A 27,530-nucleotide genomic window follows, 5' to 3' on the forward strand; every position below is an offset into this window, starting at 1 on the left:
TTTCTTCAGTGATTCTGTTTCCTGGTCATGCTTACCCATGACCAATAGTGGGCACTAAAAGTTTAAACATATTTATTTGGAAAAAATCAATTGATGAAATTCCAACATTTAACAAAACGAAAGCTTTTTTCTCATTGGGGCCACCATTCTCTACTTTAAAAAAAAAAAAGTACCTTAGTTCACTTCACAGATCACTGATGCTATACAGGTGAAAGAATTGAGAATTATTCATGTTACTAATTTGTTGACTTTATAAAGTTGATTCTTTATACTTTACCATGTTTACAACATTGACTTGAAATGATTAACACTTTCTGATGTTCCCAATTTCTGTTTTTTAAATAACTGATACCTCTTCTTTTGGATATAAGGAACCAGGTTGGAAAATTTTAGAAACAATGTGATAAATGCATGACTTGGCAATACAGGGTGGCCATAAAGGTCATGTGCAACTTTAAATTGCACACTATTAACTTTACGGCCACCTTGTATAATGAAACCTGCTCTGGGATCATGTTAAAATAATTATGTTCTGAGACGACAAACATTCACCCCAAATAAACTTCAGAGGAGAAAGAGTTGAAGGCAGGGAGGGAAGAGTGAAAAATCAGAAATCAGAAGGAAGTTCATGGTCAGTGAATTTGATAAGTCATAATTCACTGTCTTATGTTTGCATTTTAATGGTATTTTTATTTGTATTTTAATTTATGTTGAACCCAGTAGTACTGGGAAGAACAGAGGAAGAGCCTGAAGCAGAGTCTGAGTCTCTAATAAGATTTACATTCACTTAGATAAGTGAATTCCCATTCATTGTCCTAAAGAGTAAAGTTGTGGTTCTGGTCCTAAAATGCTTCAGTGAAAACACCACAGCTCAGCTGGATTAGCTGAATCGCAGGGAGATGGGCATAGGGACTGCTAACCTAGACGGGCTACGTTTCTCCTGGTCTGTGAGACAATTACTGTTGAAAAAGTGTTTCCTATACTCATCAATTTTTATACTTGAAAAATTTGCTCCAATTGGTAGTTCTCTTTCTTGTATTTTTAAAGAATTAGTTATTAATATATATCTAATTTTTATACACACGTGTAAACTCATTTTATAATCAAGAACTTAGTAATCTACAAGGATATGATTGATATTGTATTTTTAGTGAATTTGCTGCACTAATTCATGCTATTAATAGATAGCAAAAAGGAGGAAATACCTCCATCTTGTGGTAACTAAAGGAAATCCCTGTCTAAAATAAAACGTTAAAACAGTAACTGATGATGTCACATTATCTGTTTTCCTGGTTTAAAAAAAAATTCTCAAAGAATAGCAGTAAAATTTCACCCTGCCTCTATTTTTCAGTTGGAAAAATTGAGATAAGTTGCTTCAACTTTTGTTAATAAAATACCATTTAAGGTTTGGATCAATGAAACTACACCAATGCTAAGAATTTTTTTTTAAACTAATTTTAAGGTGTTATTTCCTCATCATTATACATACCGCAATAATGAGCCCACTAGGTCCGTTTAGATTATCAACCCAACCCTGAAAAAAAGAGAAGATTTCTTTGGTTACGTATTTCATAGATTTGTTATGCGTTTGAAACATTTGAAATTTAATGTTAGTAAATTTTAAACAGAGCACCAAGACCCCAGCCAACAGAAGATAGTTCTAGTTCTAATCCAGTATTTCTAAGATCCCAAACAAAATTCAACACCCCGAAATGGCTATTCTCTGCACTCTCTCTGACTATGAAAGAATTAAAATTTTGCCAGCATTGTTTTTCACAGCAGGGGTCATGAATGATCTTCTTATGACATCTTATGGACTAACTTGGATCTTGCCTTAATACCATAATTCTTTTCCTCGTTAGTCTTGTTCAGCTCCTTGAGGCAACATTTCAAACAAGATTTGTAGAAATTACCCACTTCTGGAAATGTTTAACACCTGCAGAGTCCATACAGATATATGTTTGTGTGTGTGTGTTAGCTTGCTTACAGATGTTACAGGAAAGATTAGGTTCAGGAACACTTAGTGGGAAATGTCTTCTTGAGTTTGCTTTCTAAGCCCTAAGCAAATCAGTTGAACTTACTAGGTCTGCTTCTTTATCTTACATTGTGAGAGTCAAAACATTTGTGTATAAAGGAAAAGGAGAGAGAAGACAGGAGAAGATCAAGGGGTAATATTTGTTCAGCCTTTTACTAGGGACCAGCTTTTTACTAGGGACTAAGCACTCGTCACACATTGTTTCATTTAATCAACTCTCCAGAGGAAATAGTATCAGTCCAGTTTTACAGAAAAGAAAACTCAGAATGTTGCATTGCCCATGACTAGCAGAGCTCGAATTTTTTAGGCCCCAAAGCTTCATAGAGTTGCTTTGAAGAACATAGTATAATTCAACATGCTTTCAACAGGATAGAGCAGTATAAAGACGTAAAACATTAATATTTGTAAACAGAGAACCTTCAGCGAGCTTTGTGACTTCTGTTTACCCTGGCAGTCACAGTACTTACAATTTGGCCATAGAGAACATTCTGGTATATTTAAACCATAGCGAGAAAGCCAAGAAATGAAACTATTGCCCATGGGAATTTTGAGACTACCGGTTAATTAGAAGATAATTTAAAATCTCCATCTAACTCCAGGACAGTCAAAGTAACTCCCAGAGGAGTTTCATGATAGGCAACTCCTGAACCCAACATGGAATTTTGCCCTAATATTATGGGTTCGTGTTTGATTTGCTGCGCTCAGCTATAAATCCTGAGAAGAAAAAGAAAAAAAAAAAAAGACATCAAAAAGTAATTGGGCTAGAAGAACCTTGGTTTGACAGCCCAACAGGAATGCAGTGAGGAGACTTACCGGAAAAGGCTCCTGCCAGGTTGCTCCCACAATGGAGGGCCGGATGATGGCGATGTTCAGGTTCCCACTCTCCTGCTGCACCACCATCTCGCCCAAGGCCTTGGTATAGGTGTAAGTATTAGGCCGGTCTCCGATCAGCTTGGGTGTGATCTCATCAATAATAGAGTCATCTAGCCACCTGAAGGTAGTCAGAGGAAAAAGAACTCTAGCAACAGGTTAGACCACAGACCAAAACGAAAAATGCGAGCACAGACAATCTAACAAAGCTTCTGCTTTTCAGATAGAGTTCTGAAATTCAGAACTGTCACGGGACACCATGGTTGAGTGTGCATCGTTCCAATCATGCACGATGGATGAGCTCTCTGCTCTCCACTGCTAAGCCAGAGCTCATCAAACCCTACGTCCGCCCACCCAAACAGAGATTAAGTCAACAGATGCAATCTACTACTTTATTACTACTGCTATTAAAGTAGTACTACTTGTATCAGCGCTATTTTATTAGTATTACTTTAGTACCCCTACTACTGTATTACATATACCCTCTATTTATCTTTAATTACTTCCTTTGCAACACATTCATAAATACATTCATTGACATATTGTGAGTGCCAGTCATGTGTCTGGGAGTATGCTGAGTGCTGATTCATGAAATTATAGGTGCTCTCATCCAAAAATGCTTCCATAGCAGTCCCACTCATTCAGTGTTGTCCAGTAAAACCTAGGGCACCCATCCTGAAACCTTTAGCTTTTAATTTTTAAGATTTCATTCGATTCAAATCAAATCAAAGCAACTCTATGGGCAGACTTACAATCTGTTTGAGCTGATCTATGTAAAGTACGAAGGTCTATTTAGAGTCTATGCTGATAACTTAAATATCATTTCCAGAGAATTCCAACGTATTCTGAAGTTGGCCAAGTGCAGTAATTTTAGCACTCTGAAGCAGCTTCAATAGGACTATTATTGAATACTTTCAAGGCGATGTGCAGTGTGAATAACTTGAGTTAACAGAGAAGGCATACCCTAATCTTTATTAAAAATGTCAGAATCCTTTTGATAACCCCTCAGCATATTTACATTTCTCTAAGAGGGCAACTAAATTACACCTGTAATCCCAGCAATCTGGGAGGCAAGGCAGGTGGATTGTGTGAGCTCAGAGATTCAAGACCAGGCTGAGCAATAGTGAACCCTTGTCTCTAAAAATAGCCGGGCACTGTGGTAGGACTACAGGCATCTGCCACCATGAGTGGCTAAGTTTTCTATTTTTAGTAAAGATGGGGTCTGAATTTACTCAAGCTGGTCTTGAACTCCTGACCATGAGTGGTCCTCTCTCTTCAGCCTCCCAGAGTGCTAGGAGTACAGGTGTGAGCCACTGCGCCTGGCTGAGGTGCTTCTATTTTGATTTTGATTGTTGAAAATCCCAGCTGTTACTAGTTTGTTGACATGACAAATTGTGGAGCCTCAAGGCAAGCTTGATTCTAAGACTTACTCAGAAAGAACCATTTGATACTGAGGTGGAACATGAGCACGGCCTACGTAATGTTTTTGTTTTTCTTGTTTTACTTCTATTAATGCTAAGTCTGGATACTTAAGAGCCTTCTGATTTAAATTGAATTGGGAAAGACTGAGACATTCCTAGAATGAAAACCAACTTCCACTCTGTAGAGAAACAGAGACTGTGTCAATTACACGGCCCCCTGGGGGCTGGGAGAAGGTGTGGGATGGGGCCAGTTCCTCTCCGTCTTTACACTACTAACCACCTCAGCTCATTCATGGGCCAAAGCGGACTGACTGGCCTAAGACCACTTTCTCTCACCTGCCAAAATATACAGGTTACAAAAACCAGATATGGAAGAAACAGAGCTTAATTTTAACAAGGCTGTAAACAACAAAACGTCTTAAGGGTACATCCAAACCCACCGATGCTCTGGGAGTGTATAGCACACGGCTGCTACCAGTTGCTGTCTCTAATGTTGATGTGCTTGGGAAGGGTGATATGTGGGAACTTTGCAGAGTTTGGGCAAGTTTGCTTATTTTAGAAAATCACAGATTTCCGAGAACACAAATGCAAGAAGTTGTAGTGTCCTGGGGATGGCTCGCCTCTACTGTCCTTAGCTCTGCCTCTATTTCTACAGTTTTATCTTCTGGTTCACTCCATTTTTACTTGTGAAAAATGGCAATAATTATATCCACCTTAAATCCGCAGATTATCGTGAGGATAAACAGGAATATTCCCAACTGCACTTAAAGCTATTTGATAAAACAAAATCAGCCTAAGGCACATATTTGTAATAAAATGACCAATGCTCATTTATTAGGTAATGACTGGTTTAACGTGTCCATACGATATTGTTTCTCATACAACCAGGCTGTCCATCTACTATCTTATTCAGCTCCCTCCTGGGTGCAGAGAGGAGATATACACCAACTAGGCACGTCCCCTGGCTGAGTGAGGCCCTTTTCAGACCTGTACTCAGTGCAGGTCTGCTGCTGCTGCTGCTGCTGTTGTTCTCAATTTGTTTTTAAAACAGTAAATAAGTTAGCATGGAAAAAAGACCCTATATAAACCAAAATACATTTTTTTTTTGACATGGAGTCTTCTTTTGTCCTCCAAGCTACAGTACAGTGGTGTGATCTTAGCTTACTGTAGCCTTGATCTTCTGGGCTCCAGTGATCCTCCTGCCCTAGCCTCCCTCGGAGCTGGGCCTACAGTCATGTGCCCTGTTTTTATAGCTTCTGTAGAGGCCTCTGTTTGTTGTGCTGGCTGTCCTGAACTCTTGGCCTTAAGCAATCTTCCCACCTTGGCCTTCCAAAGTGCTGGGATTACAGGTGTGAGCCACCATGCCTGGTCCAAAATACATTAATTAACCAAATGCTTTTCCATACAGTCAAGGTGATGTTTTGAATCCCTGGGTTTCAAATTCTAAACTTCTACTTGAATTGCTTCAAAAGAAGCATAAAGTCATTGGAATTTTCAGTGTAGTGTATGTCTTGTGTGTATGTAAACACGCACATACAATTTCTTCTAAATATTAACATTACTATCTTTTTTGGCTTAAAACTTGTTGAATCAATATCATATCATGCATAATTTCATTATTTACATATTTACTGCATAGAACAGCAAGAGGAGTCCGTGTCCTCTCCCCTTCCTCATTTTCTTATGCAACAGGTGGGGTGAGCCTAGTGGGATGCCGGGAAAAAGCTTTTGGAATGAGCAGAGGCTGCCCTGTCTCCTGGTAACCTTTGCTCTCACCTTCTCCAGTCTGGACTATGTCATTCACTTGATTATTGCAATTTTGATGCTATGTGTATCGGTTTATGTGTCTGTTTTCCCAGTGGAAAACTGAGACCAGGAAAGCAAAGAGTATGAGTTTTACTTGTGTGTCTGATCACATTTCTGCCCCCCGGGAGCCAGCTACCTTATCAGTAACTAGCTGCTCTTCCACAGGCAATCTGGATCGGCCAAATTCTGAACTGTATATGGTTTTGGGAATTACAGAAGGACCATGATAGGAGAAAGGAGATAAACTCAGGAGATGAGGTTGTCAGGATAACATGGGGGAGGAGAAAGGGGATGTCTGTGTAGAGAAGGAAGCAAAATTGGAAGTTCAAGTGTCCAATGGTAGAAAAGAAAAGTGTTGAGAAGCTGAAAGGCCAGAGATGACCACCCTCAATTTGATGGAGTTGGCTTTAGAGTCAACTGAAACTTTCTACTGAGAAGCAGGGCATTTTTGAGCCTAATAATGCTTGTAGTGAATTTCCCTCCAGACTTTTATCAAGCACCTAACCTGGCCCAAACCCGTGCCGGATGCCGGATGACCTGCCAATGGCCTGACAATGCGAAAAATAGTTTGAGAAGCAACTTAACCCTGCTCCGGTTTGTATTTAAAGTCTAACAATACAAAGTAGACTGAATTTTACTTTATTGTTAGCTACTTAGATGTCATCTGGAGGCTGGGCTATGTTGAAAATAGAAGCACAAATGCTAAAATCAGCTTTCACCTTTCCCCAGGATAGATCAGCTTTTTAGTTTTAACAATGTGCTCTTGAGCATAAAGGCAAGACTGCGTCCCAGCGTCTGGCCTCTTTTCACGTTTCCTTGAGGGCTGCTGTGCTGGCTGCGGCTGGCTGTGGCAGCCTCTGTTCCCCCTGCCTCCCATGCCTTAGCGTGGGTCACACCTCTTCCTTTTTACTCAGCAGGTTAGCTGTGCTTTCTGGTGGCTGTGTACCTTCAGGAGTGCGGGGACCAGGTGAGGAGAGTGGGGGGAGGGGAGGGAGTGGATTATTGGAATAAAAATAATCCCCATCTCCAGCAGAAGGCACTCAGTGAAAATGCTCTTTAACGCACTACTTCCCAAACTTGCCTGCAGGGCCCCAGGTAGAAATCCAATTCCTAGGGGCCATTTTAAAACCACTAAATCAACCTGCAGGGGTGAAAGTCTGGTCATCGATATTTTTAACCATCTCTGGTGACTATGACAGTCAAGAAAATTAGGGAATCATGAATTTAAAAGAAGTCCACTGGACAAACTCAAGTTCTTAAGATTTGAATACCTTAGGGTTAGCTCTCCAAAAATACACTGCATGCAAATTTCAATAGAATTGGAGTAAAAATTTCAATAAAATTGAACTTTGAAAGAATTAGATCTTTGGTGCTAGAAACGTAATGCGTGACAATTATGCATATTCTAATCTGGGAGCTGATTAGACACACGCAACCCTCACACAAAGTGGCAGCCATGTCCTATTGGTTTTTCTTCCCCCAAACACAGGGGTGTCTTTTGTATCTGGTGTCACGCCCTCGTTCTGGCCCTCTACAACACTCCATCTTAGGTGATGGATGGGTCACTCTGCCCCTGGCTCCTTCCCAAGCTAATGCACTGCCTCCTCTTACCCCCACGGCCCTAAGAATATTCCCAAAGCCCACTTTTGGGTCTCAAACCTGTGAGCTCAGGCAATCCACCTCCCTCGGCCTCCCAAGTGCTAGGATTACAGGCAGGAGCACTGCCCCCGGCCCTAAAACCCATTTTCATCAAAATCTTTCTGTGATTAAAACAAATGAGCACTGCTCCTCACCCTGCCCCCCCCCAACACCCCTTCCCCCCGACCTTCAGCACAGTTTCAAAACCTCCGCAGTGTGGCATAGCATGAGCTGCACCCATCCCTCAGGGGCCTGCGGCTGCTTCCCAGGATGCCCTGGGCTCGCCTGCTCCAGCTGTCACCTTGCGTGTGCGCTTTTCCCCTGTCCACACAGGCCACTCACCCAAATTTGTCCCATATACCTTCCTTCAGGGAGTCATCCCACCACCTGCTCCACACTCCAGACTTAACAGGTCCAGTCCCCCCAACCACCCCAGAAGCATAATTCCACCCTGTTCTATTCTTGTTGGAGGTGAGCTCCTGTTGGAGGTGAGCATCCTAGGCATGGTCTATATTTCCAGAAAGCACCTTTTAATTTCCAGCACTGCCAAGTATGTGGTTAACTGGAAAAACCACGGGTTTCCAAATTAAGTGGCCATGGATAAAAAAACCAACCAAACAACAACCAAAAAAATGGTGTCTTTGATTTATCAGTTCAGAGGCTTTCAAAGAGTTACTATTCCTTCTGAGCTTTTTGCTTTTTTACTAGCACAGCAGTGATGATATTAATAATATCAACCTGCCAATATTATGCCTAGAATGACTTGCCTGCGGGGGCGTCTTGCTCCCTGTAACTGCGCATCTCCACCCTTGCCTTCTTATTACACCTTGCCAGGTGTACTTATTTATGCTCAATCAAGCAATACATATATATGGATCCATTTTTCAAACTTCTAACCCTAGTTATTCGGGTTTTTACATACGTGCAATAGCTCTCTCCCACCCCCTGCTGGTTTCCCTAAGAGGAGTTACTACTGTGGCCTGAAAAATGAGGCAAGCATTGACCACAAAACCCTATTTTCCTGGTCCTGTACATTTTAAAGTAAACATTCTATTAAGCTGTTATTCTGGAAAACTAGAATTTCCCTGGGAACCCCTGATGCATTTATACACATACACGTCTAAAGGTAAATATCACCACACATGTAGTAACGTGAAGGTGAGATGAGTCCCGATGGTGACACAGTGGGATGGGGGCAGGAGACAACTGTAGGGGCCGGAGCCAGAAAAAGTAGCTGTTGAACACTGATTAACGGCCATGCTTGTCATACTAGTCATGACCATTAGCTCCTAAATGAAGTTATTCCTAAAATGCATGTATGCTAACATGCCGAAGTCTGCGTACTAACAAAATCAAATTTCATCTTTTTGGCATCATTCAGGACCAAGGAAGTTTTTAGTTAGAGGCTGAAGGCAGGGAAGTGAGGCCTAACAGTCTCAGGCTGTAGGGGGAATGGAAAACGAAGCAGGCAGATCAAGAAGAGATCAAAGACGGCGCTGGACGGGCAGGGGCAGGATTTGGGTTCACAGCCCCATTCCCTTATTAACAACACAGCACAGTAACGTCGGAACCCAAGCACTTGGGAAACTTCCTGTCCAAAAGTGTAAATCATCCTTTATTTCCCAGAACTGGAATTCCCACCCAGCTTCCCCATTTTCTGGAGAAAGAAAGGCTCATTTTACATTTTCATGGGTGATTTTCTTGAGGTGACAAAACCAAGAGCATAGCCTCAAGATCATCTGGTCTAACTCCTGTTTCTTTTTTAACAAATGAGACTGGCTGGAATACTGAGAGGAACGACAGCTGCCAGGCCCCATGCATTTATACTGTTTAAAAAAAAACAAAAGACTTCCAGGGAAAATAGAAACCTAAAGACCTGGGGAAATAATTTTGTCTTAACCACAGGCCAATTCATAAACAGAGAATAAACCAGAGAAAAAACATTTTCTTACAGCAGCTAAACTGGGATTTGGATGAATATTTATTCAGAATAATTTTAATGCTGTTTGTTATCCTAAAAATTCAGAAAATTCCTTCTGATATAGGAGTTATTAAAACGGTCATATGTGATGGTATAGTTGTGGGTATAGTTGCATACTTACTCAAAGTGTTATTGAAAACTTAATATATGGGTCTCATTCAAAGTTCACAAGAAAAAATGGGCAGTCAGAAAGAGGGCTAGAATGTGGAGATATGCATATGGATATTTTACAAACAAGATTTCTGCATCCCAGAATACCACAGCTTGTTTGGAATTCTGTCACCTGTTTTTGCTTCTGTCAACACAAACAAAAAGCCAGCCAGAACGGTGTGAATAATGATCATCTATTACCATCAAAAACTTCTTATTTACTTAGCAAACATTTGAGTCACTACTTCATGTTGGCATTGGGATTCAAGGAAGAGAAAGAAATATTCTCTTGAGAACCTCATTGTCTAATGTAGGCCATAGACAAGCAACCAGATATCATAACTTGTGTTAAGAGCAAGGCCTCGACTTTGGCAGTATAAAAGGTATCCATGCTACAAAACATTTGTACCTTTTTAATATTTTGAAATAAAAAAATAGATAATAAAAAGACTTTAAAAACTATTGTGCAATGGCAACTACTAAAAAAATGAACATTGAGTACCACGGGAGCATTAGAGGAGGCTGCCTACGCCAGAGGGCTTCAGGGGAGAGGTTTGATTTCTCAGTAAGAATCACCCAGGTGAAGCAGAGGTGGAAACAGCCTTAGGAACAGAGAGAGAGAATGAGGGAGAAGAGGAATTACCCTGCTGGGACGCCAGTGCCAATGTAAGGGGAGGCTGAGGGACGTGGATGGGACATGTGGGCCTAAATTAATTTTGATTTCATAACTAATGCACACAACTTTTTCCTGTTAAAATAATCCCTTAACTCCTTAACTGTATTTAAAATGTATTTTATGGAGACATTTTAAGTTCCATTCCTGGTTCTGTTTGGCTCGTATTTGCTTAGATTATAGTATCCACGGAGAGCAGTGAATGACAGACTTTGTACAAACGTCATTTGCAGTTTGTTGATCATGAATCGTTGATCAGAATTGCCTTTTCTGGTAACTGGAGTGTGGAAAGTGCTGGATACCTAGAGATTATTCACCTCCTTCCTCCTCTGGGAGTTTATTCTTCTTTAACCCAGAGGTAGTTGGTGTCTGGATACAGTTTGGAAGGGAGGAGGTCGGATGACAGACCTAGAGAAACCCTTCACCCTGAGCGAACTCAATGTTAATCGCCTACCTCTTTTCTCTAGTGAGCTCTCAGAAATCCCTTTGCTGCCTCAAATTGTGCTGTGATCTTTCAGGTGTTAAAGGAATCAGCAGTGGAGTAAGTCATAGGAAACTCAGTCCGGAACCAAAGGGGCGCACCCCTTCCTTGAACATATCACCTGTTTTAACATCACATCTACCAAGAGACAACACCAAAGAGGGCAACTAAATGACAAACAAATCAATTCCATCCTGAAAATGCTCTGAGGCTTTATACATGATTTCCTGCAGAGACTGTGGGCATCAGAGTGTAACTGCCTTTTCTCCAGCTATCCTGACAAACTTTGGATTCCAAAATGTTTCTTTGTACCAGTTAAGCATCATTTATCAGCAACTTTAAGTAATCTCTAGAGACCCTTCAGAGGACTTTCTTTCTTCTTTGTCCTAGATATTTTTAAGTGACAGGCAAAAATATCTATTCTGAGAGCTAGAGGAGATAAAAATGTTTGCCCTTATGAGACTGAGCTCTTAATTTAGCTAAACCTTTTTAAAGAGTATATATTAAATGTAAGTACAGTATTGTGTGACATTGCAATGTGACAAATGCACTGTGAAATAGTCCATTTCCCTTCTGTAATGCTTTTTATGTAGAGTCTAAAAATATGAAAAGCAAGGTAATCTTAGTAAAATGGAGCAGTAGACTGAAGCAGCGGAAAACAGAAATGTGCTTATTCTGAGACCAGAGCCATGTCCTAAGAAGAAAGTGGTTTCTGTTAGTTGGCAAGAAGAGAAGAATACTAGACACTATTTCTCCAGCAAAATAGGAAAAGTATTTCTCAGCCAAATTGGTCAAGAGACTGTCACCTTCTGCCAGATCTTGGAGGAATTATTATTCTTAATGAGTTCTTTACTAACCATTTGATTAACTGCTGTCAAACACTCCCTAGCACTTCAATACATGTTTTATATAACTTAATTCATCATTACAACTATAAGATGGGCCCATATTACAGATGATGGAACTGGGGCTCAGAGAGGCCAAGAAACTTGCTCAAGGATACACAGCTAGTGAGTCGTGGAGTATAAGTCAGATGCATGTCAGTGTGAGTCCAAAATTTTTCTTCTGAACATTTATACTATATATCATATGTCCTTTACCTAGTGATCACGCGAAGTTAAGAAGTGAAAAAACTATGTTTAGTATTCCCGAGTACCCCATGCAATCCTAAACTATTTGGCAAAATGTTTCTTTAAACATTTTCTACCCTCTTCCCCGTCAGAACCATCTTCCCCACTGCATGGTGAAGGGACTAGCAGGGTCAAGGGAGCTGATGCTGGCAGCTTTTCACAGCATTTTGTTTCGAGAGTACCCCCTCCACCATCTCATTATTGGAGGACTACAAAGAGTCAAAGACTACAAACCCCAGTCTGCTCCCCACCCCAGCCCTTCATTTGACCCCACTTACTCCAATGAGTCAATGATTTTTTTTGGCTCCACGGGGCACGGGTAGATCACTTCGTCGATGTGCTTCAGGTTACAATTAGAAAAGGCGGTAGAGATATGTATGAAGGCTTCGAGCTTTGGCATCTGACTAGCCATAAGCAAGAGCTGCTGGGTGGCAGTGACATTAAGCTGCACGGCATGTCTAGAGAAGAGGAAGCAGAAGACGTACAGTGAGGTAAGTCAGCACCCAGCCTTGCTGTGACCGCACCTGCTCCCATGTCCAAAGGAAGGCAGGGATGGATGGGTCGAGGCTATACAGTCAGCCATGTGTTACCTATTAATGATGTACATTGTCTACACAAATCCTATCCCTGAAGCACTATATATATTGTAGTTACAGGTCACTTGGTTCTAATCAAATAAAATCTAACCTAATCAAAAATAACAATCCTTTGAATTTATAAAGGACCTTCTGAAATCAGCCATTAAAAGAATAAAAATACATAAACATCTACCTCAAGTAGTTGGGAAATACAAATAAATTAGAGGGGAGCAACAATGGAGTTTTAAATGAGTGATATTAAGTTGCTATTATAAAAGTCCAGGTGAGACATGAAAATTGAGGTCGAAATCTAAATCGTAGCTAGCAGAGTACAAAGCTATATAAACACAGCGTGTGATGACAATAAAATAGTTCATTCCAGAAATACAGTTTATCCAATATAAGGAAATCTACTAATCTAGTTGAACAAGAAAAACTATATGAACATCTATGCTTGCTTTGAAAAACTTATAAACAATTTAATATCCATTTCCAATTTAAAGAAATGTGATAAAATATCAATGGAATGATTAAGCAATATATATTTCAATTTGCTAGCCAGTCATGATCCATGGTGAAAAACAAGGAGCACTGCTTGTAAAGCGAGGGCTCGGAAGAGTGCTTACAATCACTACTGCTATTTAACACTGTTTTGGAGTCCGAGAAATTAGAGAGGAAAATAAAATTACAGATATAAATATTACAAAGATAGTCGCAAAAATCACTATCGGATTTATAATTGTGTACCTGTAAAACAAAGAAGGAAACTTTAAAAAAAAACCTTGGATGTACAATAAGATAATTCAGTAAGGTTTCTACTTATAAAAATTATGTTTAAAAAAATCACTTCTCTCTCTATATAAATAAAAATGAGAGGATACAATTGAAGAAAGGCACATATTCAAAACTGAACAATTAAAAAATATGTCAACTTAATCATAAATGAATGTAGAAGTTGGTAAAACTTCATTATGTGCCATAATTGAAAACTGATTAAATGGAAAGACGTATACTGTTCTTGATAGCAAGAATCAATATTTTAAATTTGTGAAATTTTTCTAAATCAACCTATATGTACAAGATACTTCAAATGAAACTCCCCCAATTTCTAAAATCTTGACAAAATTATTCTAAATTTAATTAAGAATTATACGTAGGTGACAATAGTAAGGAAAGTTGTACAAAAATAAGAATACTGTGGGTATACTTGCCATAATGTAATAAAAATTATAGTAATGAAAATGGTGTGGTGTTGACAGAGAAAATCTGATTAAAGGAAAAAAATAAAAGATTGGAATTCAGTGTACAAATTTCATTGTAAATAAAGAGCAAAAATAAATCATTTAATAAATGTTTTGAGAACCAATAATCTGTTACAAAAAAATAATAAAGTTACTGTATTTTCAGACCTATACCACTCTCCTTTTTATAGAATTTTCCTGACTGCTCCTCTTTATAGCTAAATAAGTTTTAAATAGATCAATGATCTAAATGTAAAAATTAAATTATAAAAATACTAGAAGAAATTATTAATAATTACATAAACAATAAAGAGTTGAAAGATACATGATGAATTGTTAAAGTATTTTGTAACTTATAAAAAACAAAGAATAAATATGCTGACTCTTTTATAAAGTCTTAAAATTAATAAGAAAAATGTTTCAATAGAAAAATAGGCAAAGAACAATAAGATATCAATAAGCATTTAAACAGCACCAACCTTGGTAATCATCAAAGAAATACAAATCAGAACATGGAATACCATTTCTCCATGGGTCACTATGAAAGTTTTGAGACACACTGTGTTAGATCCATTATTTCCCTTCTATGACATGTAACCAACACTATCCATTCTGGTCATCTGCGTATACTTCAACTTGCTTGGCTTATCAGTGTTGCCAGGAGGGTTTCATTTGTTTCTGCCTACAAAGATTTTATGTTTCTTGATTTTTGTGTATCTCGAAAACTTTCATAATGACCCATACACTATCATGTTGGCAACATTAAAAAGAATTACAGAATTCTAAGACATATTGTTGTGAATATAAAAAACTGAGAATTCATGTGCACAGGGACAGTATACATTGACAATAGCTTTTTGGAGAGCAGTTTAGCATTATGTATAAAAATGTAACCTGTTCATAACCTGGATACTTCTGATGACCCTTACAATTCTTTTTGGAATTTACCCTAAGAACAATACACAAAAGAGTAAAAACATTCATGCACAGGGATGCACTCAATGGAGTTTGCAATAGTTAAAGATCGAAACAATCCAAAGTCCACCAGCACGGGACTGGTTGAGTATATTACACACATGCACTATGGAAAGTCATGTAGTCATTGTAACTTAGAATACACATTGAAAGATACAAAAACATAATTGAGCAGTTTGCAAAACATCACTCTCAATAGGATGCCTTTTTTTTTTTTGTAAAATTGAACATCTATCTATATAATCATAGTGTGTAAGGAAAAGTCAGAATAGATGTTCTCTGTAATATTAAATACTTGTTTCCGGGTGGTGGAACTTAGAGAAGTTTTGCTTCTTTGTGTTTTCGTTTCACTGAAGTTTGCTGTGCTTGTTTGTTGTTTATTTTTCACAGAAGCCATAAAGGAGCTTACACACATAGGTGCCCAGGCACACACAGGCACACGAGCCACAGGAGGGAAATGGAAATGTACCTCAGCGGGTCATCAAAGCGCACGGTGGCTGCACAGTGGAAGATGATGTTCGTGCAGTAGAGCAGCTCCTGCATGTCCTCCTTGCTGATGGCAAAATCACTCTGGTTGAGATCTGCGTAAATGGCTCTGATCTTCTCGTGCACGTTTGGACAAACTTCTTTGACTTTCTCAAACAGCTGAAACATAAATACAGATCAGTGTACACAGGCCATCATCACTGTCATCATCACATTGCTCTTGTTTGTACTGAGGCGATTAATTTTATTTATTTATTTATTTATTTTTGAGTTAAAGTCTCGCTCTGTCACCCTGGGTAGAGTGCTGTGGTGTCACTGTAGCTCAGCAACCTCTAACTCTTAGACTCAAGAGATCCTCTCGCCTCAGTCTCTGGAGTAGCCAAGACTATGGGCACCTGCTATAATGCCCAGCTTGTTTTTCTATTTATAGAAGAGATGGGGTCTTGCTCTTGCTCAGGCTGGTCTTGAACTCCTGAGCTCAAGCAATCCACCGGACTTGGCCTCCCAGAGTGCTAGGATTACAGGTGTGAGCCACCACACCCAGTCCAATGAATTATATTTAAAAACTGGTTTTAGTTGTAACAATATTACTTGAAGAAGGTATTTATACTCAATAGCCATCTGCTTTATTTCATGCAATTCAGTCGGTTTAGTAAAATTTCTGCTCTTTTTAACTTGAGAAATATTTGAAAAAGCCAGTTTCCATAACCAGTAAGGTGTTTATTTTCTACTTTTCCTTCAGACAGAATCAGCAATAGCAAGTCATCCACATCCTGCCTTTATCCTCCTTTCCCCTGTGAGGCAGCCTTATGTTTACACATGGTGATAATTTGTATATTTGGCTGGGAAATACTTGTTTTTGGTGCAAAATTACCAGCCTTTACACAGCCTTCACAAATCATGTACAAAACCACCAACAACTTGGTTAACCAGCCCAGATTAACAAGATGACTTAGCAGCCACAAACATCATTAGAAATTAACAAATCAAGCAAATTTATGAGACAGATACAATTTTTATGTAATCTCATTTTAATACGGCTGGCAGTTATTGTTTAATAAGAGAATAGTACAAGTTCGTGTACTTTTTATGGGATATTAATTATTTTAAAATTCTAATTCATTTATAAAGGAAAAAGGAAGAACACTGGCAGTTTTAACTTTTATCACAATTGTTCAAATAAGATGGGTTCTCTACTTTCTCCTCCATGCAGAAATTCTTAGACTGGATGGTATTTCTCATTTTCTCAGAAAATATGACTCCTTCCAATCCATTTTGATTAAATGGAATATTACTATAGTGTTGGTATAGTGTGTTAACAGTGAGGGAAACAAAAGTAAAACTAAATGTTTAGAAAGGTTAAGAGGAGAGAAAATGAGACTGTGGTTTTAAGCAGAGACATTACCCTTCTCCCCCTAAACCACAAAGTAATGTTTTCATCTACTCCTAGATTCTGAGTAGTAGGCTTCTCTCATTAGAGACCCACTGTAGGCCTTTGTATTGGGTAACAAAACGTTGCTCTCAGGTAGTCAGAGAAGCCATCACTTATTTGTAACAGGCAAGACCATGTTCCCAGGCCATCCTGGGAATTCAATGAAAATGACTGGAGAAGGGAATTAAATTCACATATTGGTCTGGCAAATTAACATACCTGTGTGTGTTATTTTCCTGCACTGTATGGTCAGCCTGTTTAGTGGGTGTTACTACAATTCTGAAAATAATTTGGACGGTAGGTCATTCCTCAATGATGTTTTGACTTCTGGGATTGGTAAGGTTGATAAAGTGTCCTAGGCACATTCTCAGCAGAGAGGTGATTCTGTTTCTTCTGGAAGATCTTTTAACGTTTCTAACAATTTTCATCAATCACGAGCATGATATAAATGTTTGCTTTCTGAACTAGATGTTGTCCCTCTTGGTATTTCATGTTAACTGTACAACAAACATATATTAAATATTTTTGATAAGTTTATCCAAAACTTATCCAAAACTTTTTGGATAAACTTATCAAAAATCCATTTTTTTTTTTTGCTTTATTCAAATAAGCTATTTGATTTATCCAAATAAGCTATCCAATAGCTATCCAAATATCCAATTTCCCTCTTTTTGGACAATTGAATTTGTAGAAACCTATTCTTGAGTCTGTGTGATAGGCTTTATTCACTGGAAATTTATTTAGGGTTCTAAATGGACGCTGACTTTGGCCTGTGATGCCTTTTGGCTACTGGAGAGCAGGAAGTGAAAGATGACTTCAGCATCCACCTTTGGGGGGAGGGGTATTCCTCGCCTATGATCTAAGCTGCCATAAATAGGTTTTCTTTTGTCTTTGGTTTCCATGAATTTAAAAGGCAGAGGATGCTTTTACACCATACAATACTTCCAAACAAAGTGTGCAATGTTGAATAGCACCGTGATAATACATTTACATCATTACTGTTTTAGGAGATAATTACAACTTTAGGAAAAATTGTCCCAATCTATGTTCTATCTATTGATTTGTATTTTCAAAGAAGAGGGCATATCTGAATGAATACAGTAGAGTTTTTAGAAGTCTGAGTTTTTCTGATACAGTTAGTAGTAGATTATGGTCAGTTGAAGTAAGTGGATGATTAGGCTGCATCAATTCAAACCACAGTGCTCAAAGAAGATTCCATTTCACCACCATAGCTTTGCCTAACAACATGACTTGCCTTGTCAGGAATCTCACCATACTGCTGTAACTTCTTAAAAAAAAATACTCTTTAGGTATTGCCACAGTCTGAATAGAGTGCTAGAGATGCTAGCCAACTGCATTCCACAGGTCGGTGGTTTTGACAGCACTTTTCAAAGAGTTATCCACCAAAAGAACTGCATTGGAATCACTAGTGCATTTCATAGCAAGTTCCCCAGTTGAATTCAATGCATGCAAATAAGAATTTTTCCAGTTAGAGTGTTAACATGGACAATTGCAGATGAACAATTTTGTAATGACTCACTTCCCTTTATAACTGCTTAGAATATTCTTCACATCAGTGGTTTTCAATCTAAAGGCATAAAAAAAAAAAAAAAATCAGGGAACCTATGGAGTCAGCAGTTGGGCGTATAACTCAAGAAGCTGTCCTTAACCTCCTCTGCAGATGGATCAGGTCCAAGGGCTATAGTTGGGGAAACACTGACTCTGAAAATTCATGTCTCTTCTTAAATTCATGGCTTAAATCTCCACCTCTAGTTTGTAAATTCCTTGATTCTTGTTCTTCTCTTTGACAGTAAACAATTCATTGAAAACACTCAAATTTCATTTGTTGAATTATAATGAATCCCCCTAAGAATAGTAAGAGATCTAACAAATAGTAAGAGCTTACTTCCTGAAACTGCTTGGCTACCAGCTCTTTTGTGTTGGTGTTTTGAAAGACAGAAGATAACAGCTGCTACAAGAGGACACAAAGTGTTCCCGGAGTCCTCTCTACTAATTGCCAGTGGGAGCTCAAAGTGCTCAGAGCAGCCCCTCTTCTTTTGTAATAACAGTAAGACTCAAGGAAGGGCCAGATGACGCAAACGGAACCTGGATGGATTCTGGCTCTTTGGAAAGGGTTTTTGGTTTTGTTTTTATTTATTTATTTATTTTTTTGCTAATGTGAGAAATTAATTAAAGGTAAGAAAGACAGAATAAAAATGAATAAAGAAAAAATGTATTTCAAAAATGTCATTGAAAGCATACCAATAAAGAAAATACAATTATTTTCTATACAATTGTATACAATAATACAATTATTCTAAGAGCGTTATCACATCTCTTCTTGCTGTATAAACTCATTGGGTGAGAGGTGGGGTATCTAATTTATAAAATGCTTTTGAAACAATGCAGAGGCTCTGAACTTGGACTTTTATAATTAACTAGTCACCCACATGACATCACCTTGGAAGTACCCACAAGAGGTTTGATATCTATTTTCTGGCAGTGCTTGAAGATAGTCATATCTTTTCTAATCATGAGTCTTTGATTTTTATTCATTTTACTCAGTCCCTCTTTTCAAATATAACTGCATCATTTAGTCCAAACAACCCACCAAAACTTGCTTAATAGTTTTATATTGCAAGAAAAGAGTAAAGGTTTTCAAACTAAAGGGTAATCTCTGAGGAATATTTGCTATCCCAAAGTGAAAGAGACATTGCAGCATTTTAAAGAGAATTTTTAGAGTGTTGAGTAAAAGCAAACCTATGGCTTCTGCAAGTTCGCTCTAAATTGAGAACAATTAAACATAAATAAGTGCATGCACATGAAAGCAAAAAAGATCACACCCAACGTACAGATTCACAAAAATTCACAAAATGTTAGAATTTGCTAGTTCACTAATAACTCCCATAAGATGTAAAGGATTAATCTAGATTCTAGATGTTGTTAGTGCCTTAATAAGGACCATGTCTGTAAGACCATAAGGGAGGATGGTTGGCAGTGAGGTTATCAAACTTTGGGATATAGCATGGTTGCCCAAGAATTTGTTTGAACAAACAAATAACAGAACAAAAACAAAAAATCACATGTCCTGATCTTGGAGAGTCTCACTCAACAGTTATTGAAGCTTGGGCATCTGTACTTCGTAAAAGCTCTCCAATGACTCTGACACCTAGTGAGGGTGAGAACCACCAGTGGACTGGAAAGCGCTCAGGTTCTATAGACTCAAAAAGGACTGGGTTTGAATCTTGATTCTGTTTTATTTGCTGTGTGACTAGACAAATTACTGAACCTCTTTAGGCCTTTGTGTCTTTATTTGCATATTGACCTAAGATGCCAATAATTTGCGTATCTTCATCTGTGATCTCAGAGAATTAGTGGTTAAGCATATCTTGTGCTTTTATCAAAAACAGTTTTGCATTTAACAAATTGTAGTTCATTTAGCATAAGTATCTATAAGAAATACTAAAGGTGACAGAATGTTCAGTTCATCCTCTTCTTATGATTTCTCTCCACACCAAATGTCAATTCCACAAAGAAGATTCTTCCTTGAGAATAAGTACCAGGGCAAGGTGGCCAGAAGATGGACATCGCCCTCTAGATTATTTCAACTCTCCAACAGGAGCACTGGCATCTCTGTATTATCCATGCTAAAGGTTGGAAAAGTATTGATACTAACCCAGAAGAGGCAAGCAATAGTTTTACCTTCCCAGTGGTACTGTCATCCAAGGCAGCGATTTCCCAGGGCAGTAATGCAGTGAGACAGGAAAAGCCTGGGCTCTAGAGGTAAGGGAACCACATTCAAATTCCAATGCATTTCTGCCTCGGTGCAGATTACATAACCTTGGGTATATGATGACTTCCTTGGGTTAATTTCTCACATGGATGATGTAAGGATAGTCATACCACAGAAATTTCTTGAGTATTAAATAGGATAATGAAAGTCAGGTGCTTGGCATAGTGCCTGCCACTTAGTAGGTCCTTAATAACCAAAAATTCCATCTCCACTTCCACAATTGTACTCCATTTCCAAAAGATGCTAATCAGAAAGCTGTATGTGTGTATTAGTGTATGCTGAGTCATTCCAAGGTTTTTGATTATATGGTATGATCTATACACTCTTAAGAACTGAATGTATTCCTGAATCACATTAAATCTCATGGCTTGGTGACTTTTTGAATGTAATGATTATGGGCAATTTGAAGCTTTTAAGAAAAAGATTTGATGTAATGGGAAGAGACTTTTTTCACAAAGGAAAAAAGTTTTGGTGTATAAAATCATGCCAGTAATTGAATTAAAGTGAATTCATCTCTTGTAAAAGAAAGTAAGAATGAGATTGAGAAAATTAATTATTTCTGTTTCTGGAACTGTTTGTATATTGCCAAGACTAAATCAATTTCATTCATTCTCTCTCTCTTTCTCTCCGTCTCTCAGAATGTCCCACAGGGAGAGGTTGAACATGTTTTAAATGATGAGAGTTGAGTAACTGGCAAACTGAAGATAAGTTACTCTTTTAAACGTGTGCCTTTGTTAATCTTGGGAAATCTGAATTCCTAAGAAGTTTTCCCCTAGTAATCCCAAGTTTATAGAACCCTCTTGCTTTTTGTAGAGTAGTTTCTTTTTTCTTTTTTTTTTTTAGAGACAGAGTCTCACTTTATGGCCCTTGGTGGAGTGCTGTGGCCTCACACAGCTCACAGCAACCTCCAACTCCTGGGCTTAAGCGATTCTCTTGCCTCAGCCTCCCGAGTAGCTGGGACTACAGGAGCCCGCCACAACGCCCAGCTATTTTTTGGTTGCAGTTTGGCCGGGGCCGGGTTTGAACCCGCCACCCTCGGTATATGGGGCCGGCGCCTTACCGACTGTAGAGTAGTTTCTTAAAAAAAAATTAACAAAAAAGTAAAAGAACAAAACTGGCTTTGGAAGTTTAAAATACAAACGTGTTTCCAATTGCCTTTGACTTATATAGAAATTTAACAGAATCATTAAGGTCAATCAGGAATTCATTTTGGAGGTTGAGAACAAGTAGCTTTTGCACAGGGTAGCCTGGGGCAAATGTGAAAACAATTTTTTTCCCCTTTACAAAAGAGTCTTTCAAAACTAAGGAGGAACTCATAAAATGAAATTAATACTTCTATTGTGTGCTTCCTAATAATCAACAATGCAAGATTGTTGGTTTTTTTTTTTTTTTGCAGGTGTTATTTAGTCTAAAGTTAATTTGTTTACCTCTTGGGGATTAATTTATCTAAAGCCTTCTAGGAACCCCCAAACAGTGTTAGTCTCCAAAGGATTCAATAAACTACTTCATAAAATGTTACAGTCTTCTATTGTCTTTAATCTAATCATGCTGTGTGCACTGAGGACCAGGGTGTACCCCTCCATGGCTTATCACGCTCTGCATTGTATTTCAAAATTGGTTTACCTTACGGGCAAGTGAGGGTTTATTGAATGATTCATGTTTTCCAGAGAAGTTGACTTGAAATCTCCAGTGCAACCTGCCAAGCTCTTTGTTTATAAATCTACTCACTGGTGACATTATTCAGGATACTCCTTCCCTGGAAATCTCGAATTTTGTCTGGTGTTCTCAGATGATGCTTTCTAAGCCTGGTATGATATCGTTATAACCCTTCTCTTATAAACTATATACTAATACCGTGTGTGTATATATCACTATTTGTCTATCTACACGCATATCTCTACATCGTAACAGGAAAAGCCCAACCATTTCTGATATTCTCCCAAGGAAACATATTTTAGATTCTGAGGTCATAATAATTCTTAGTTAACTGCATCACTTTTAATATAATTTCTCAGCTACGTGGGGTTTTATTTTCTAGTATGGATACTGTCTTGATGTTTTCGTAACGTGTAATTCAGAGTAGATTATTGCTGACAACTTAAGATCCTAAATAGATATATATGGGACTTGATTGCTGTCAAAAGAAACATCTATAAGGCACTAGAAACCTTAAAATGCTCTTCACATTTCTTTGAACTTTACAACTGACTGGTTTATTTGCAATTATACTGGTTAAGCGCCAATTATACTGGTTAAGTGCCACATTCAAGATAGCAATATAAATAAAGTCTCAATTTCTCTATATGAATTTGTTTCTGATACAATGGAAAGATGATTGATTCATAACTAAACGAGCCCATGTTTTATATTGTTTCATTCTTGTTTATTTGATCCATCCTCCTCTGTGGAACATCCAGATTGGATCCAGATAGTGTCACCGTAATACTATAATAAATATATTTACATATAATTTGTGTCTTTGGTTGTTTTCTTAAGAGTGCCACTTTAATTATCTTTGTGGCAAAGTCCTCCAGCATTCTTCTGTTAATTCAGATATTTTTCCCTCTGTTGGTATGTCCCTTCAAGTGCTCTGAAAATATGCAAGAAAGTCAGTAATAGGAAAACTAATCCTCTCTTCGGATTCTTCAGTCCCATTTCTCTGTAGCTAATAGATTAAAAAAATCCTTCTTTCCAGAGCATCTCCCATTTAATTGTCTTTCTCTGAAAGCAGGCAAATAGGAAGTGGCAGTGGTAGTTATGCATACTATGCAAGGAAAAGAATAAAGCAGATGTATGAATTTTGATAGAACAGATGTCCTTTTGATCATATTTCCTGGGGACATAGTGGTAATCAAAGGCAAACTGGTAACAATTTTATTTATTATGTTTTATAGAAAAATGTCTTACCCTCACATAGCTTGACATGCTTTATCTCTCTTCAGGAATATTTTTGTACTTTGAGTGGGTTAGAATTCATTCATTGCTATGTGTGACCGGAGAAATATACTGCTTACAAGCGATACCAAACCCTATTTAGGAATAAATTGTGACTGCATTTCAATACTTGTTTGTGTCAAAAGGGTTAAGGGTAAATGACAGACTCTAGTCTGGGTCTTAATTCACATGAGATACTCAGTAAATATTTGCAGAATTTGAGGCCTACCAAAAGAAACTCTAAGGCAGACAGGAATGTTTTTTGCCATACAAACCAAGAAGGATAAGAGTGGCCATCCCACAGAAGTAAGAGTTGGCCTGGACCCAGACAAGACTATTGAGTAACCTCTGCATGGGCAATGATCTCAGAAGTAGGTTGGAGATTAAGGGTCTCAAGTGATGTGGAGGGGATGTTAAAGAAGAAAACCAACTCTTCTTTATTGCTAATCGGCCCAGGCTTCATTCCTGGTAGGTGTGGCAGCATGATGGGTTCCATTTTATTTTATACCTTATTTAGTTAGGATTTGGGGAGGGAGGTATAAGCTGGTTATTCCAAAGGTCCACCTCATCGAATTTCCAATATATGTCATCACGTAAGTAAATATGCCCACAAAACTTTCATTTCCTAATTTAAGATTCAGTGAGGGAAAAAGAATTTTAGGTTTGGCAAACACTATACCATTTTCTCCAATGTTCTGGATTTGGTAAACCAAATAACACATTCATTACCCCTTTTTTTCCCTTTAACCTTTAAATCTAAGGCTTTCATTGTCATTACTCTCAAGTGCTGCCACTGTTATCCTCCACATCTGACATGGTGCTTCACACTTAGTAGGCACTCAACCAATGTTTGTTGAATGAACAAGTTTAATGCATTCCTGTCGCATGGATTTTAGACGACATCCTGCCTGTCCATACTCCTTCTTTCACTTCTTCAATAATCCTTGACTTTTGCCTTTCACTTATGCCAAGCCATTAATTGTGTGCTTGACACAAGGGAAAAACCCCACAACCCTCAAATTAGGAAATGATTGACCCTGTAAACCAGAAAACACCCATTGGTTCCCACCATTATTCTTGCATAATGAATTACAAAAGCTGCAAAGATCTGAGAAGAACCTATTCTTTAACAGCCTCAGGGAATAGCAAACACAGAAGAACCTTCCAGAGGATGGAATCCTTGGCCACAAAAAAAAAGTAGAAAAAGAGACTTCTCCCCAGAGAGTAGATTCAGAGCTTTTAAAGGAATTTCCCCATCCCCAGGGTAGAGAGCCTGCTCAACCCTGCCAAATAGGATTTCCTAAAAGTTACAGTGAGGGACTGCTGCTTGCCTAGTATTCTTCTTCCCTTTCCAGAATAGGAGATTTCTTTGTTTAATTATATCTTGTCTCACTTTGAGGTTATTTTGTCTGTATTCTATTATGATACATTGGGGAGTAGAAAACTTGTCTTTTTATATCCAACAATGCCTAACCATGACATATCTGGACCTGATGGAAGATGGGTCTATTCCCTAGGACCTTGAACTTGGATCTAGATGCACTTTGTGGTAGGAAGGAGAGGGAGGCAAACATTTGGAGACCCAAAGAGAAGGCTATAGCCAAGCCTTTAGTTACCTGACAATCCTGTCCTCCTTCCCCTCCTGGGAACACAGCAGCGACAGTTCTGAAGAGTAAAATGTAGACAGAGTGATGGGCACTTCTGGGCCTGGACCACAAAAACCTTCACGTGATGCCCATTGTCTCTTTTCCCATATCACCAGCTGAATATTGTCATTAATGGAGACTCTGGATAGCTTGAAAGCCATGTGCAGAAGACAACAACTTTCTCTTCAGTCTGGGTTCCTAATGACTGTGGAGTGCCACCCTTTCTACTATTCAGACTTACTGTGACTGAGAATTCAACTTCATTTGCATGAGTTGCTGATTTTAGGAGGGAGGCAGGCATCTGTTTCAGCACCAACATTACTGAAACTCACACAGAACGGAGTTAGCTGCGTAGCACTTCCCAAATGTGAACACTTATAGCTCACATGATGAAACCTGGGACTTTGAGACTACTTATGAATTTTTAATTATGCTCTTCTTTCTTGCAAAAGGTTTTTTAAAAATTATATCTTATAAAATAAACGTGAAATATTAAATATCTTTCTAATGAAAAAAGAGAATGCAAGAATGAATACATCTTTGATAAGAGTGTGAAACTGACATAGTCTATCTAGAGTCTGGCTTTAGGGATTATGAACAGAAGAACCTGCCTAGGGTACAAGAAATCCAAGGTTATTGATAATGAAACTAATCTTAATGTACAACACAAAATATTTATTTTTATACTTAAGGTCTCTTTTAATCTTTGCAAATCCCTATAAAATAGCTATTGTTAACCTAACTGATCCATTTTAGAGGTAACAGAAAGACAAATTCAGGTGGGTTAGACAAGTAGGCTAAGGTCTCTTTACCAAGTTGATTTGAAAAGGAGTATACAATGCTTTAATGTTCTTGTGTCCAATTCAAAAGAGCTTTTAAATTGTTTTATATTTTATACTAACTTTTATACTAACATATTATAATGTTCTTGCGTCCAATTCAAAAGAGCCACCTCCCAATACAGACATAAGAACTAAACCCGCAATAACCCGTTATTGAGTGTTTAGACTTACAGTAACTTTAATCTCACATAGCTGTGAGACCCAAAGAAAGAAAGAAAGAAAAACAGTTGGCAAAAGCCCACATTTGTTATATCAAGGAGAAAGCAGGTTCATGAAAAGGTGTTTAGAATTTGAATGTGAAATTTAGCACAATGAATCAACAAACTTAGTGACTTTATATATTTTAATTTATAGTAAATAAAATATTTTAAAATGATGAGAAAAATAAACACTGAAAAACCGAGTCGACATGGCAGAGGATGCCCTATTGAAAGATAAAGCTTGCAAGAGACATCTACCGTAGGTAAAGGCAGGTCCTACAAATGTTAGCAGGTCCTGTATGTGTTTGCTCTTTTTGTTGTTTGATTCTAATTTATGAAATTGAAGAAAGGGGGCATTAACTTAATATGGAAGCTTTGTAGAATGAAAGTTGAACCATAAACAGAACTAATTAATTCTAAGCAAAAACAGATGACCATGGAAAATTAGCCACCTGAGAATTCCCAACATTCTTGAAAAATACTTTGAATTGGGGCATAATTAATGATTACTTTATTAAGGGGCAGGAATACCCAAGCTGATGTATGTTACAAAGGAACAATCAAAATTTCCTTCTATAGTTTTTGTTAGTATAAAATATAAAACAATCTGGTTTTTGTTTTATCTAATCTGAAACATACTCACAAATCAGTCATCTCCATACAGATAACTAGAGCTACCTGGTAGTATCTTTAAATTATTTCTTTATTTTTACAGGTTTAGGGGGTACAAATGCAGTTTTGTTACATGGATATATTATGCAGTGGTGAAATGTGGGCTTTTTGTGTAATCATCACCCAAATAGTGTACTTTGTACCCATTAGGTAATTTCTCATCCCTTACCCACTCCTTCCCACATTTCTATAGTATCTTCAAACCAAAATAACTCCAACCAGCAGCCGTTTGCTGTAATAACCAGGACTCTGCGTTTCTAGTCCAGCAGATGTCTTCCAGTAGCAATTTTAAAGATTTTCCCTCAGAACTTTCAAGATGCCTCTCATAATATCAAGTCCAGCACACAAACTCAGTTTTCTGTAAGCTATCAGTCTAACCTACCCACCTTTACTGAGCCTTCCTTCACACAGGCACCTAAATTCAACCCCAGTATATCTTACAATGTAAAAAGTCTGTCTTCTGCCTTAAAGGGATTTTGTTGCAGTAAAACTATGGCCCAGGATGGTGGCTCATGCCCATAACCCTAGCACTCTGAAAGGCTGAGG

The 27,530-nt window shown here is 38.2% G+C and overlaps 1 protein-coding gene across 1 annotated transcript in view; it reads right to left on the bottom strand.

The window, feature by feature from the left end:
• The window catches only part of FAR2 (fatty acyl-CoA reductase 2), a 176,633-nt gene that overhangs the window by 17,620 nt on the left and 131,483 nt on the right, over positions 1–27,530 (bottom strand). The window contains exons 3-6 of the mRNA XM_053555433.1: positions 15,449–15,624; positions 12,464–12,643; positions 2,849–3,026; positions 1,490–1,534 (exon numbers count right to left, since the gene is read on the bottom strand). Of these exons, the coding sequence (XP_053411408.1) occupies positions 1,490–1,534; positions 2,849–3,026; positions 12,464–12,643; positions 15,449–15,624 (579 nt within the window). The remainder of the gene's footprint in view (positions 1–1,489; positions 1,535–2,848; positions 3,027–12,463; positions 12,644–15,448; positions 15,625–27,530) is intronic.

Source organism: Nycticebus coucang, chromosome 12 (genome assembly GCF_027406575.1).
Source record: "Nycticebus coucang isolate mNycCou1 chromosome 12, mNycCou1.pri, whole genome shotgun sequence".
In the NCBI taxonomy this organism is placed as follows: Eukaryota; Metazoa; Chordata; class Mammalia; order Primates; family Lorisidae; genus Nycticebus; species Nycticebus coucang.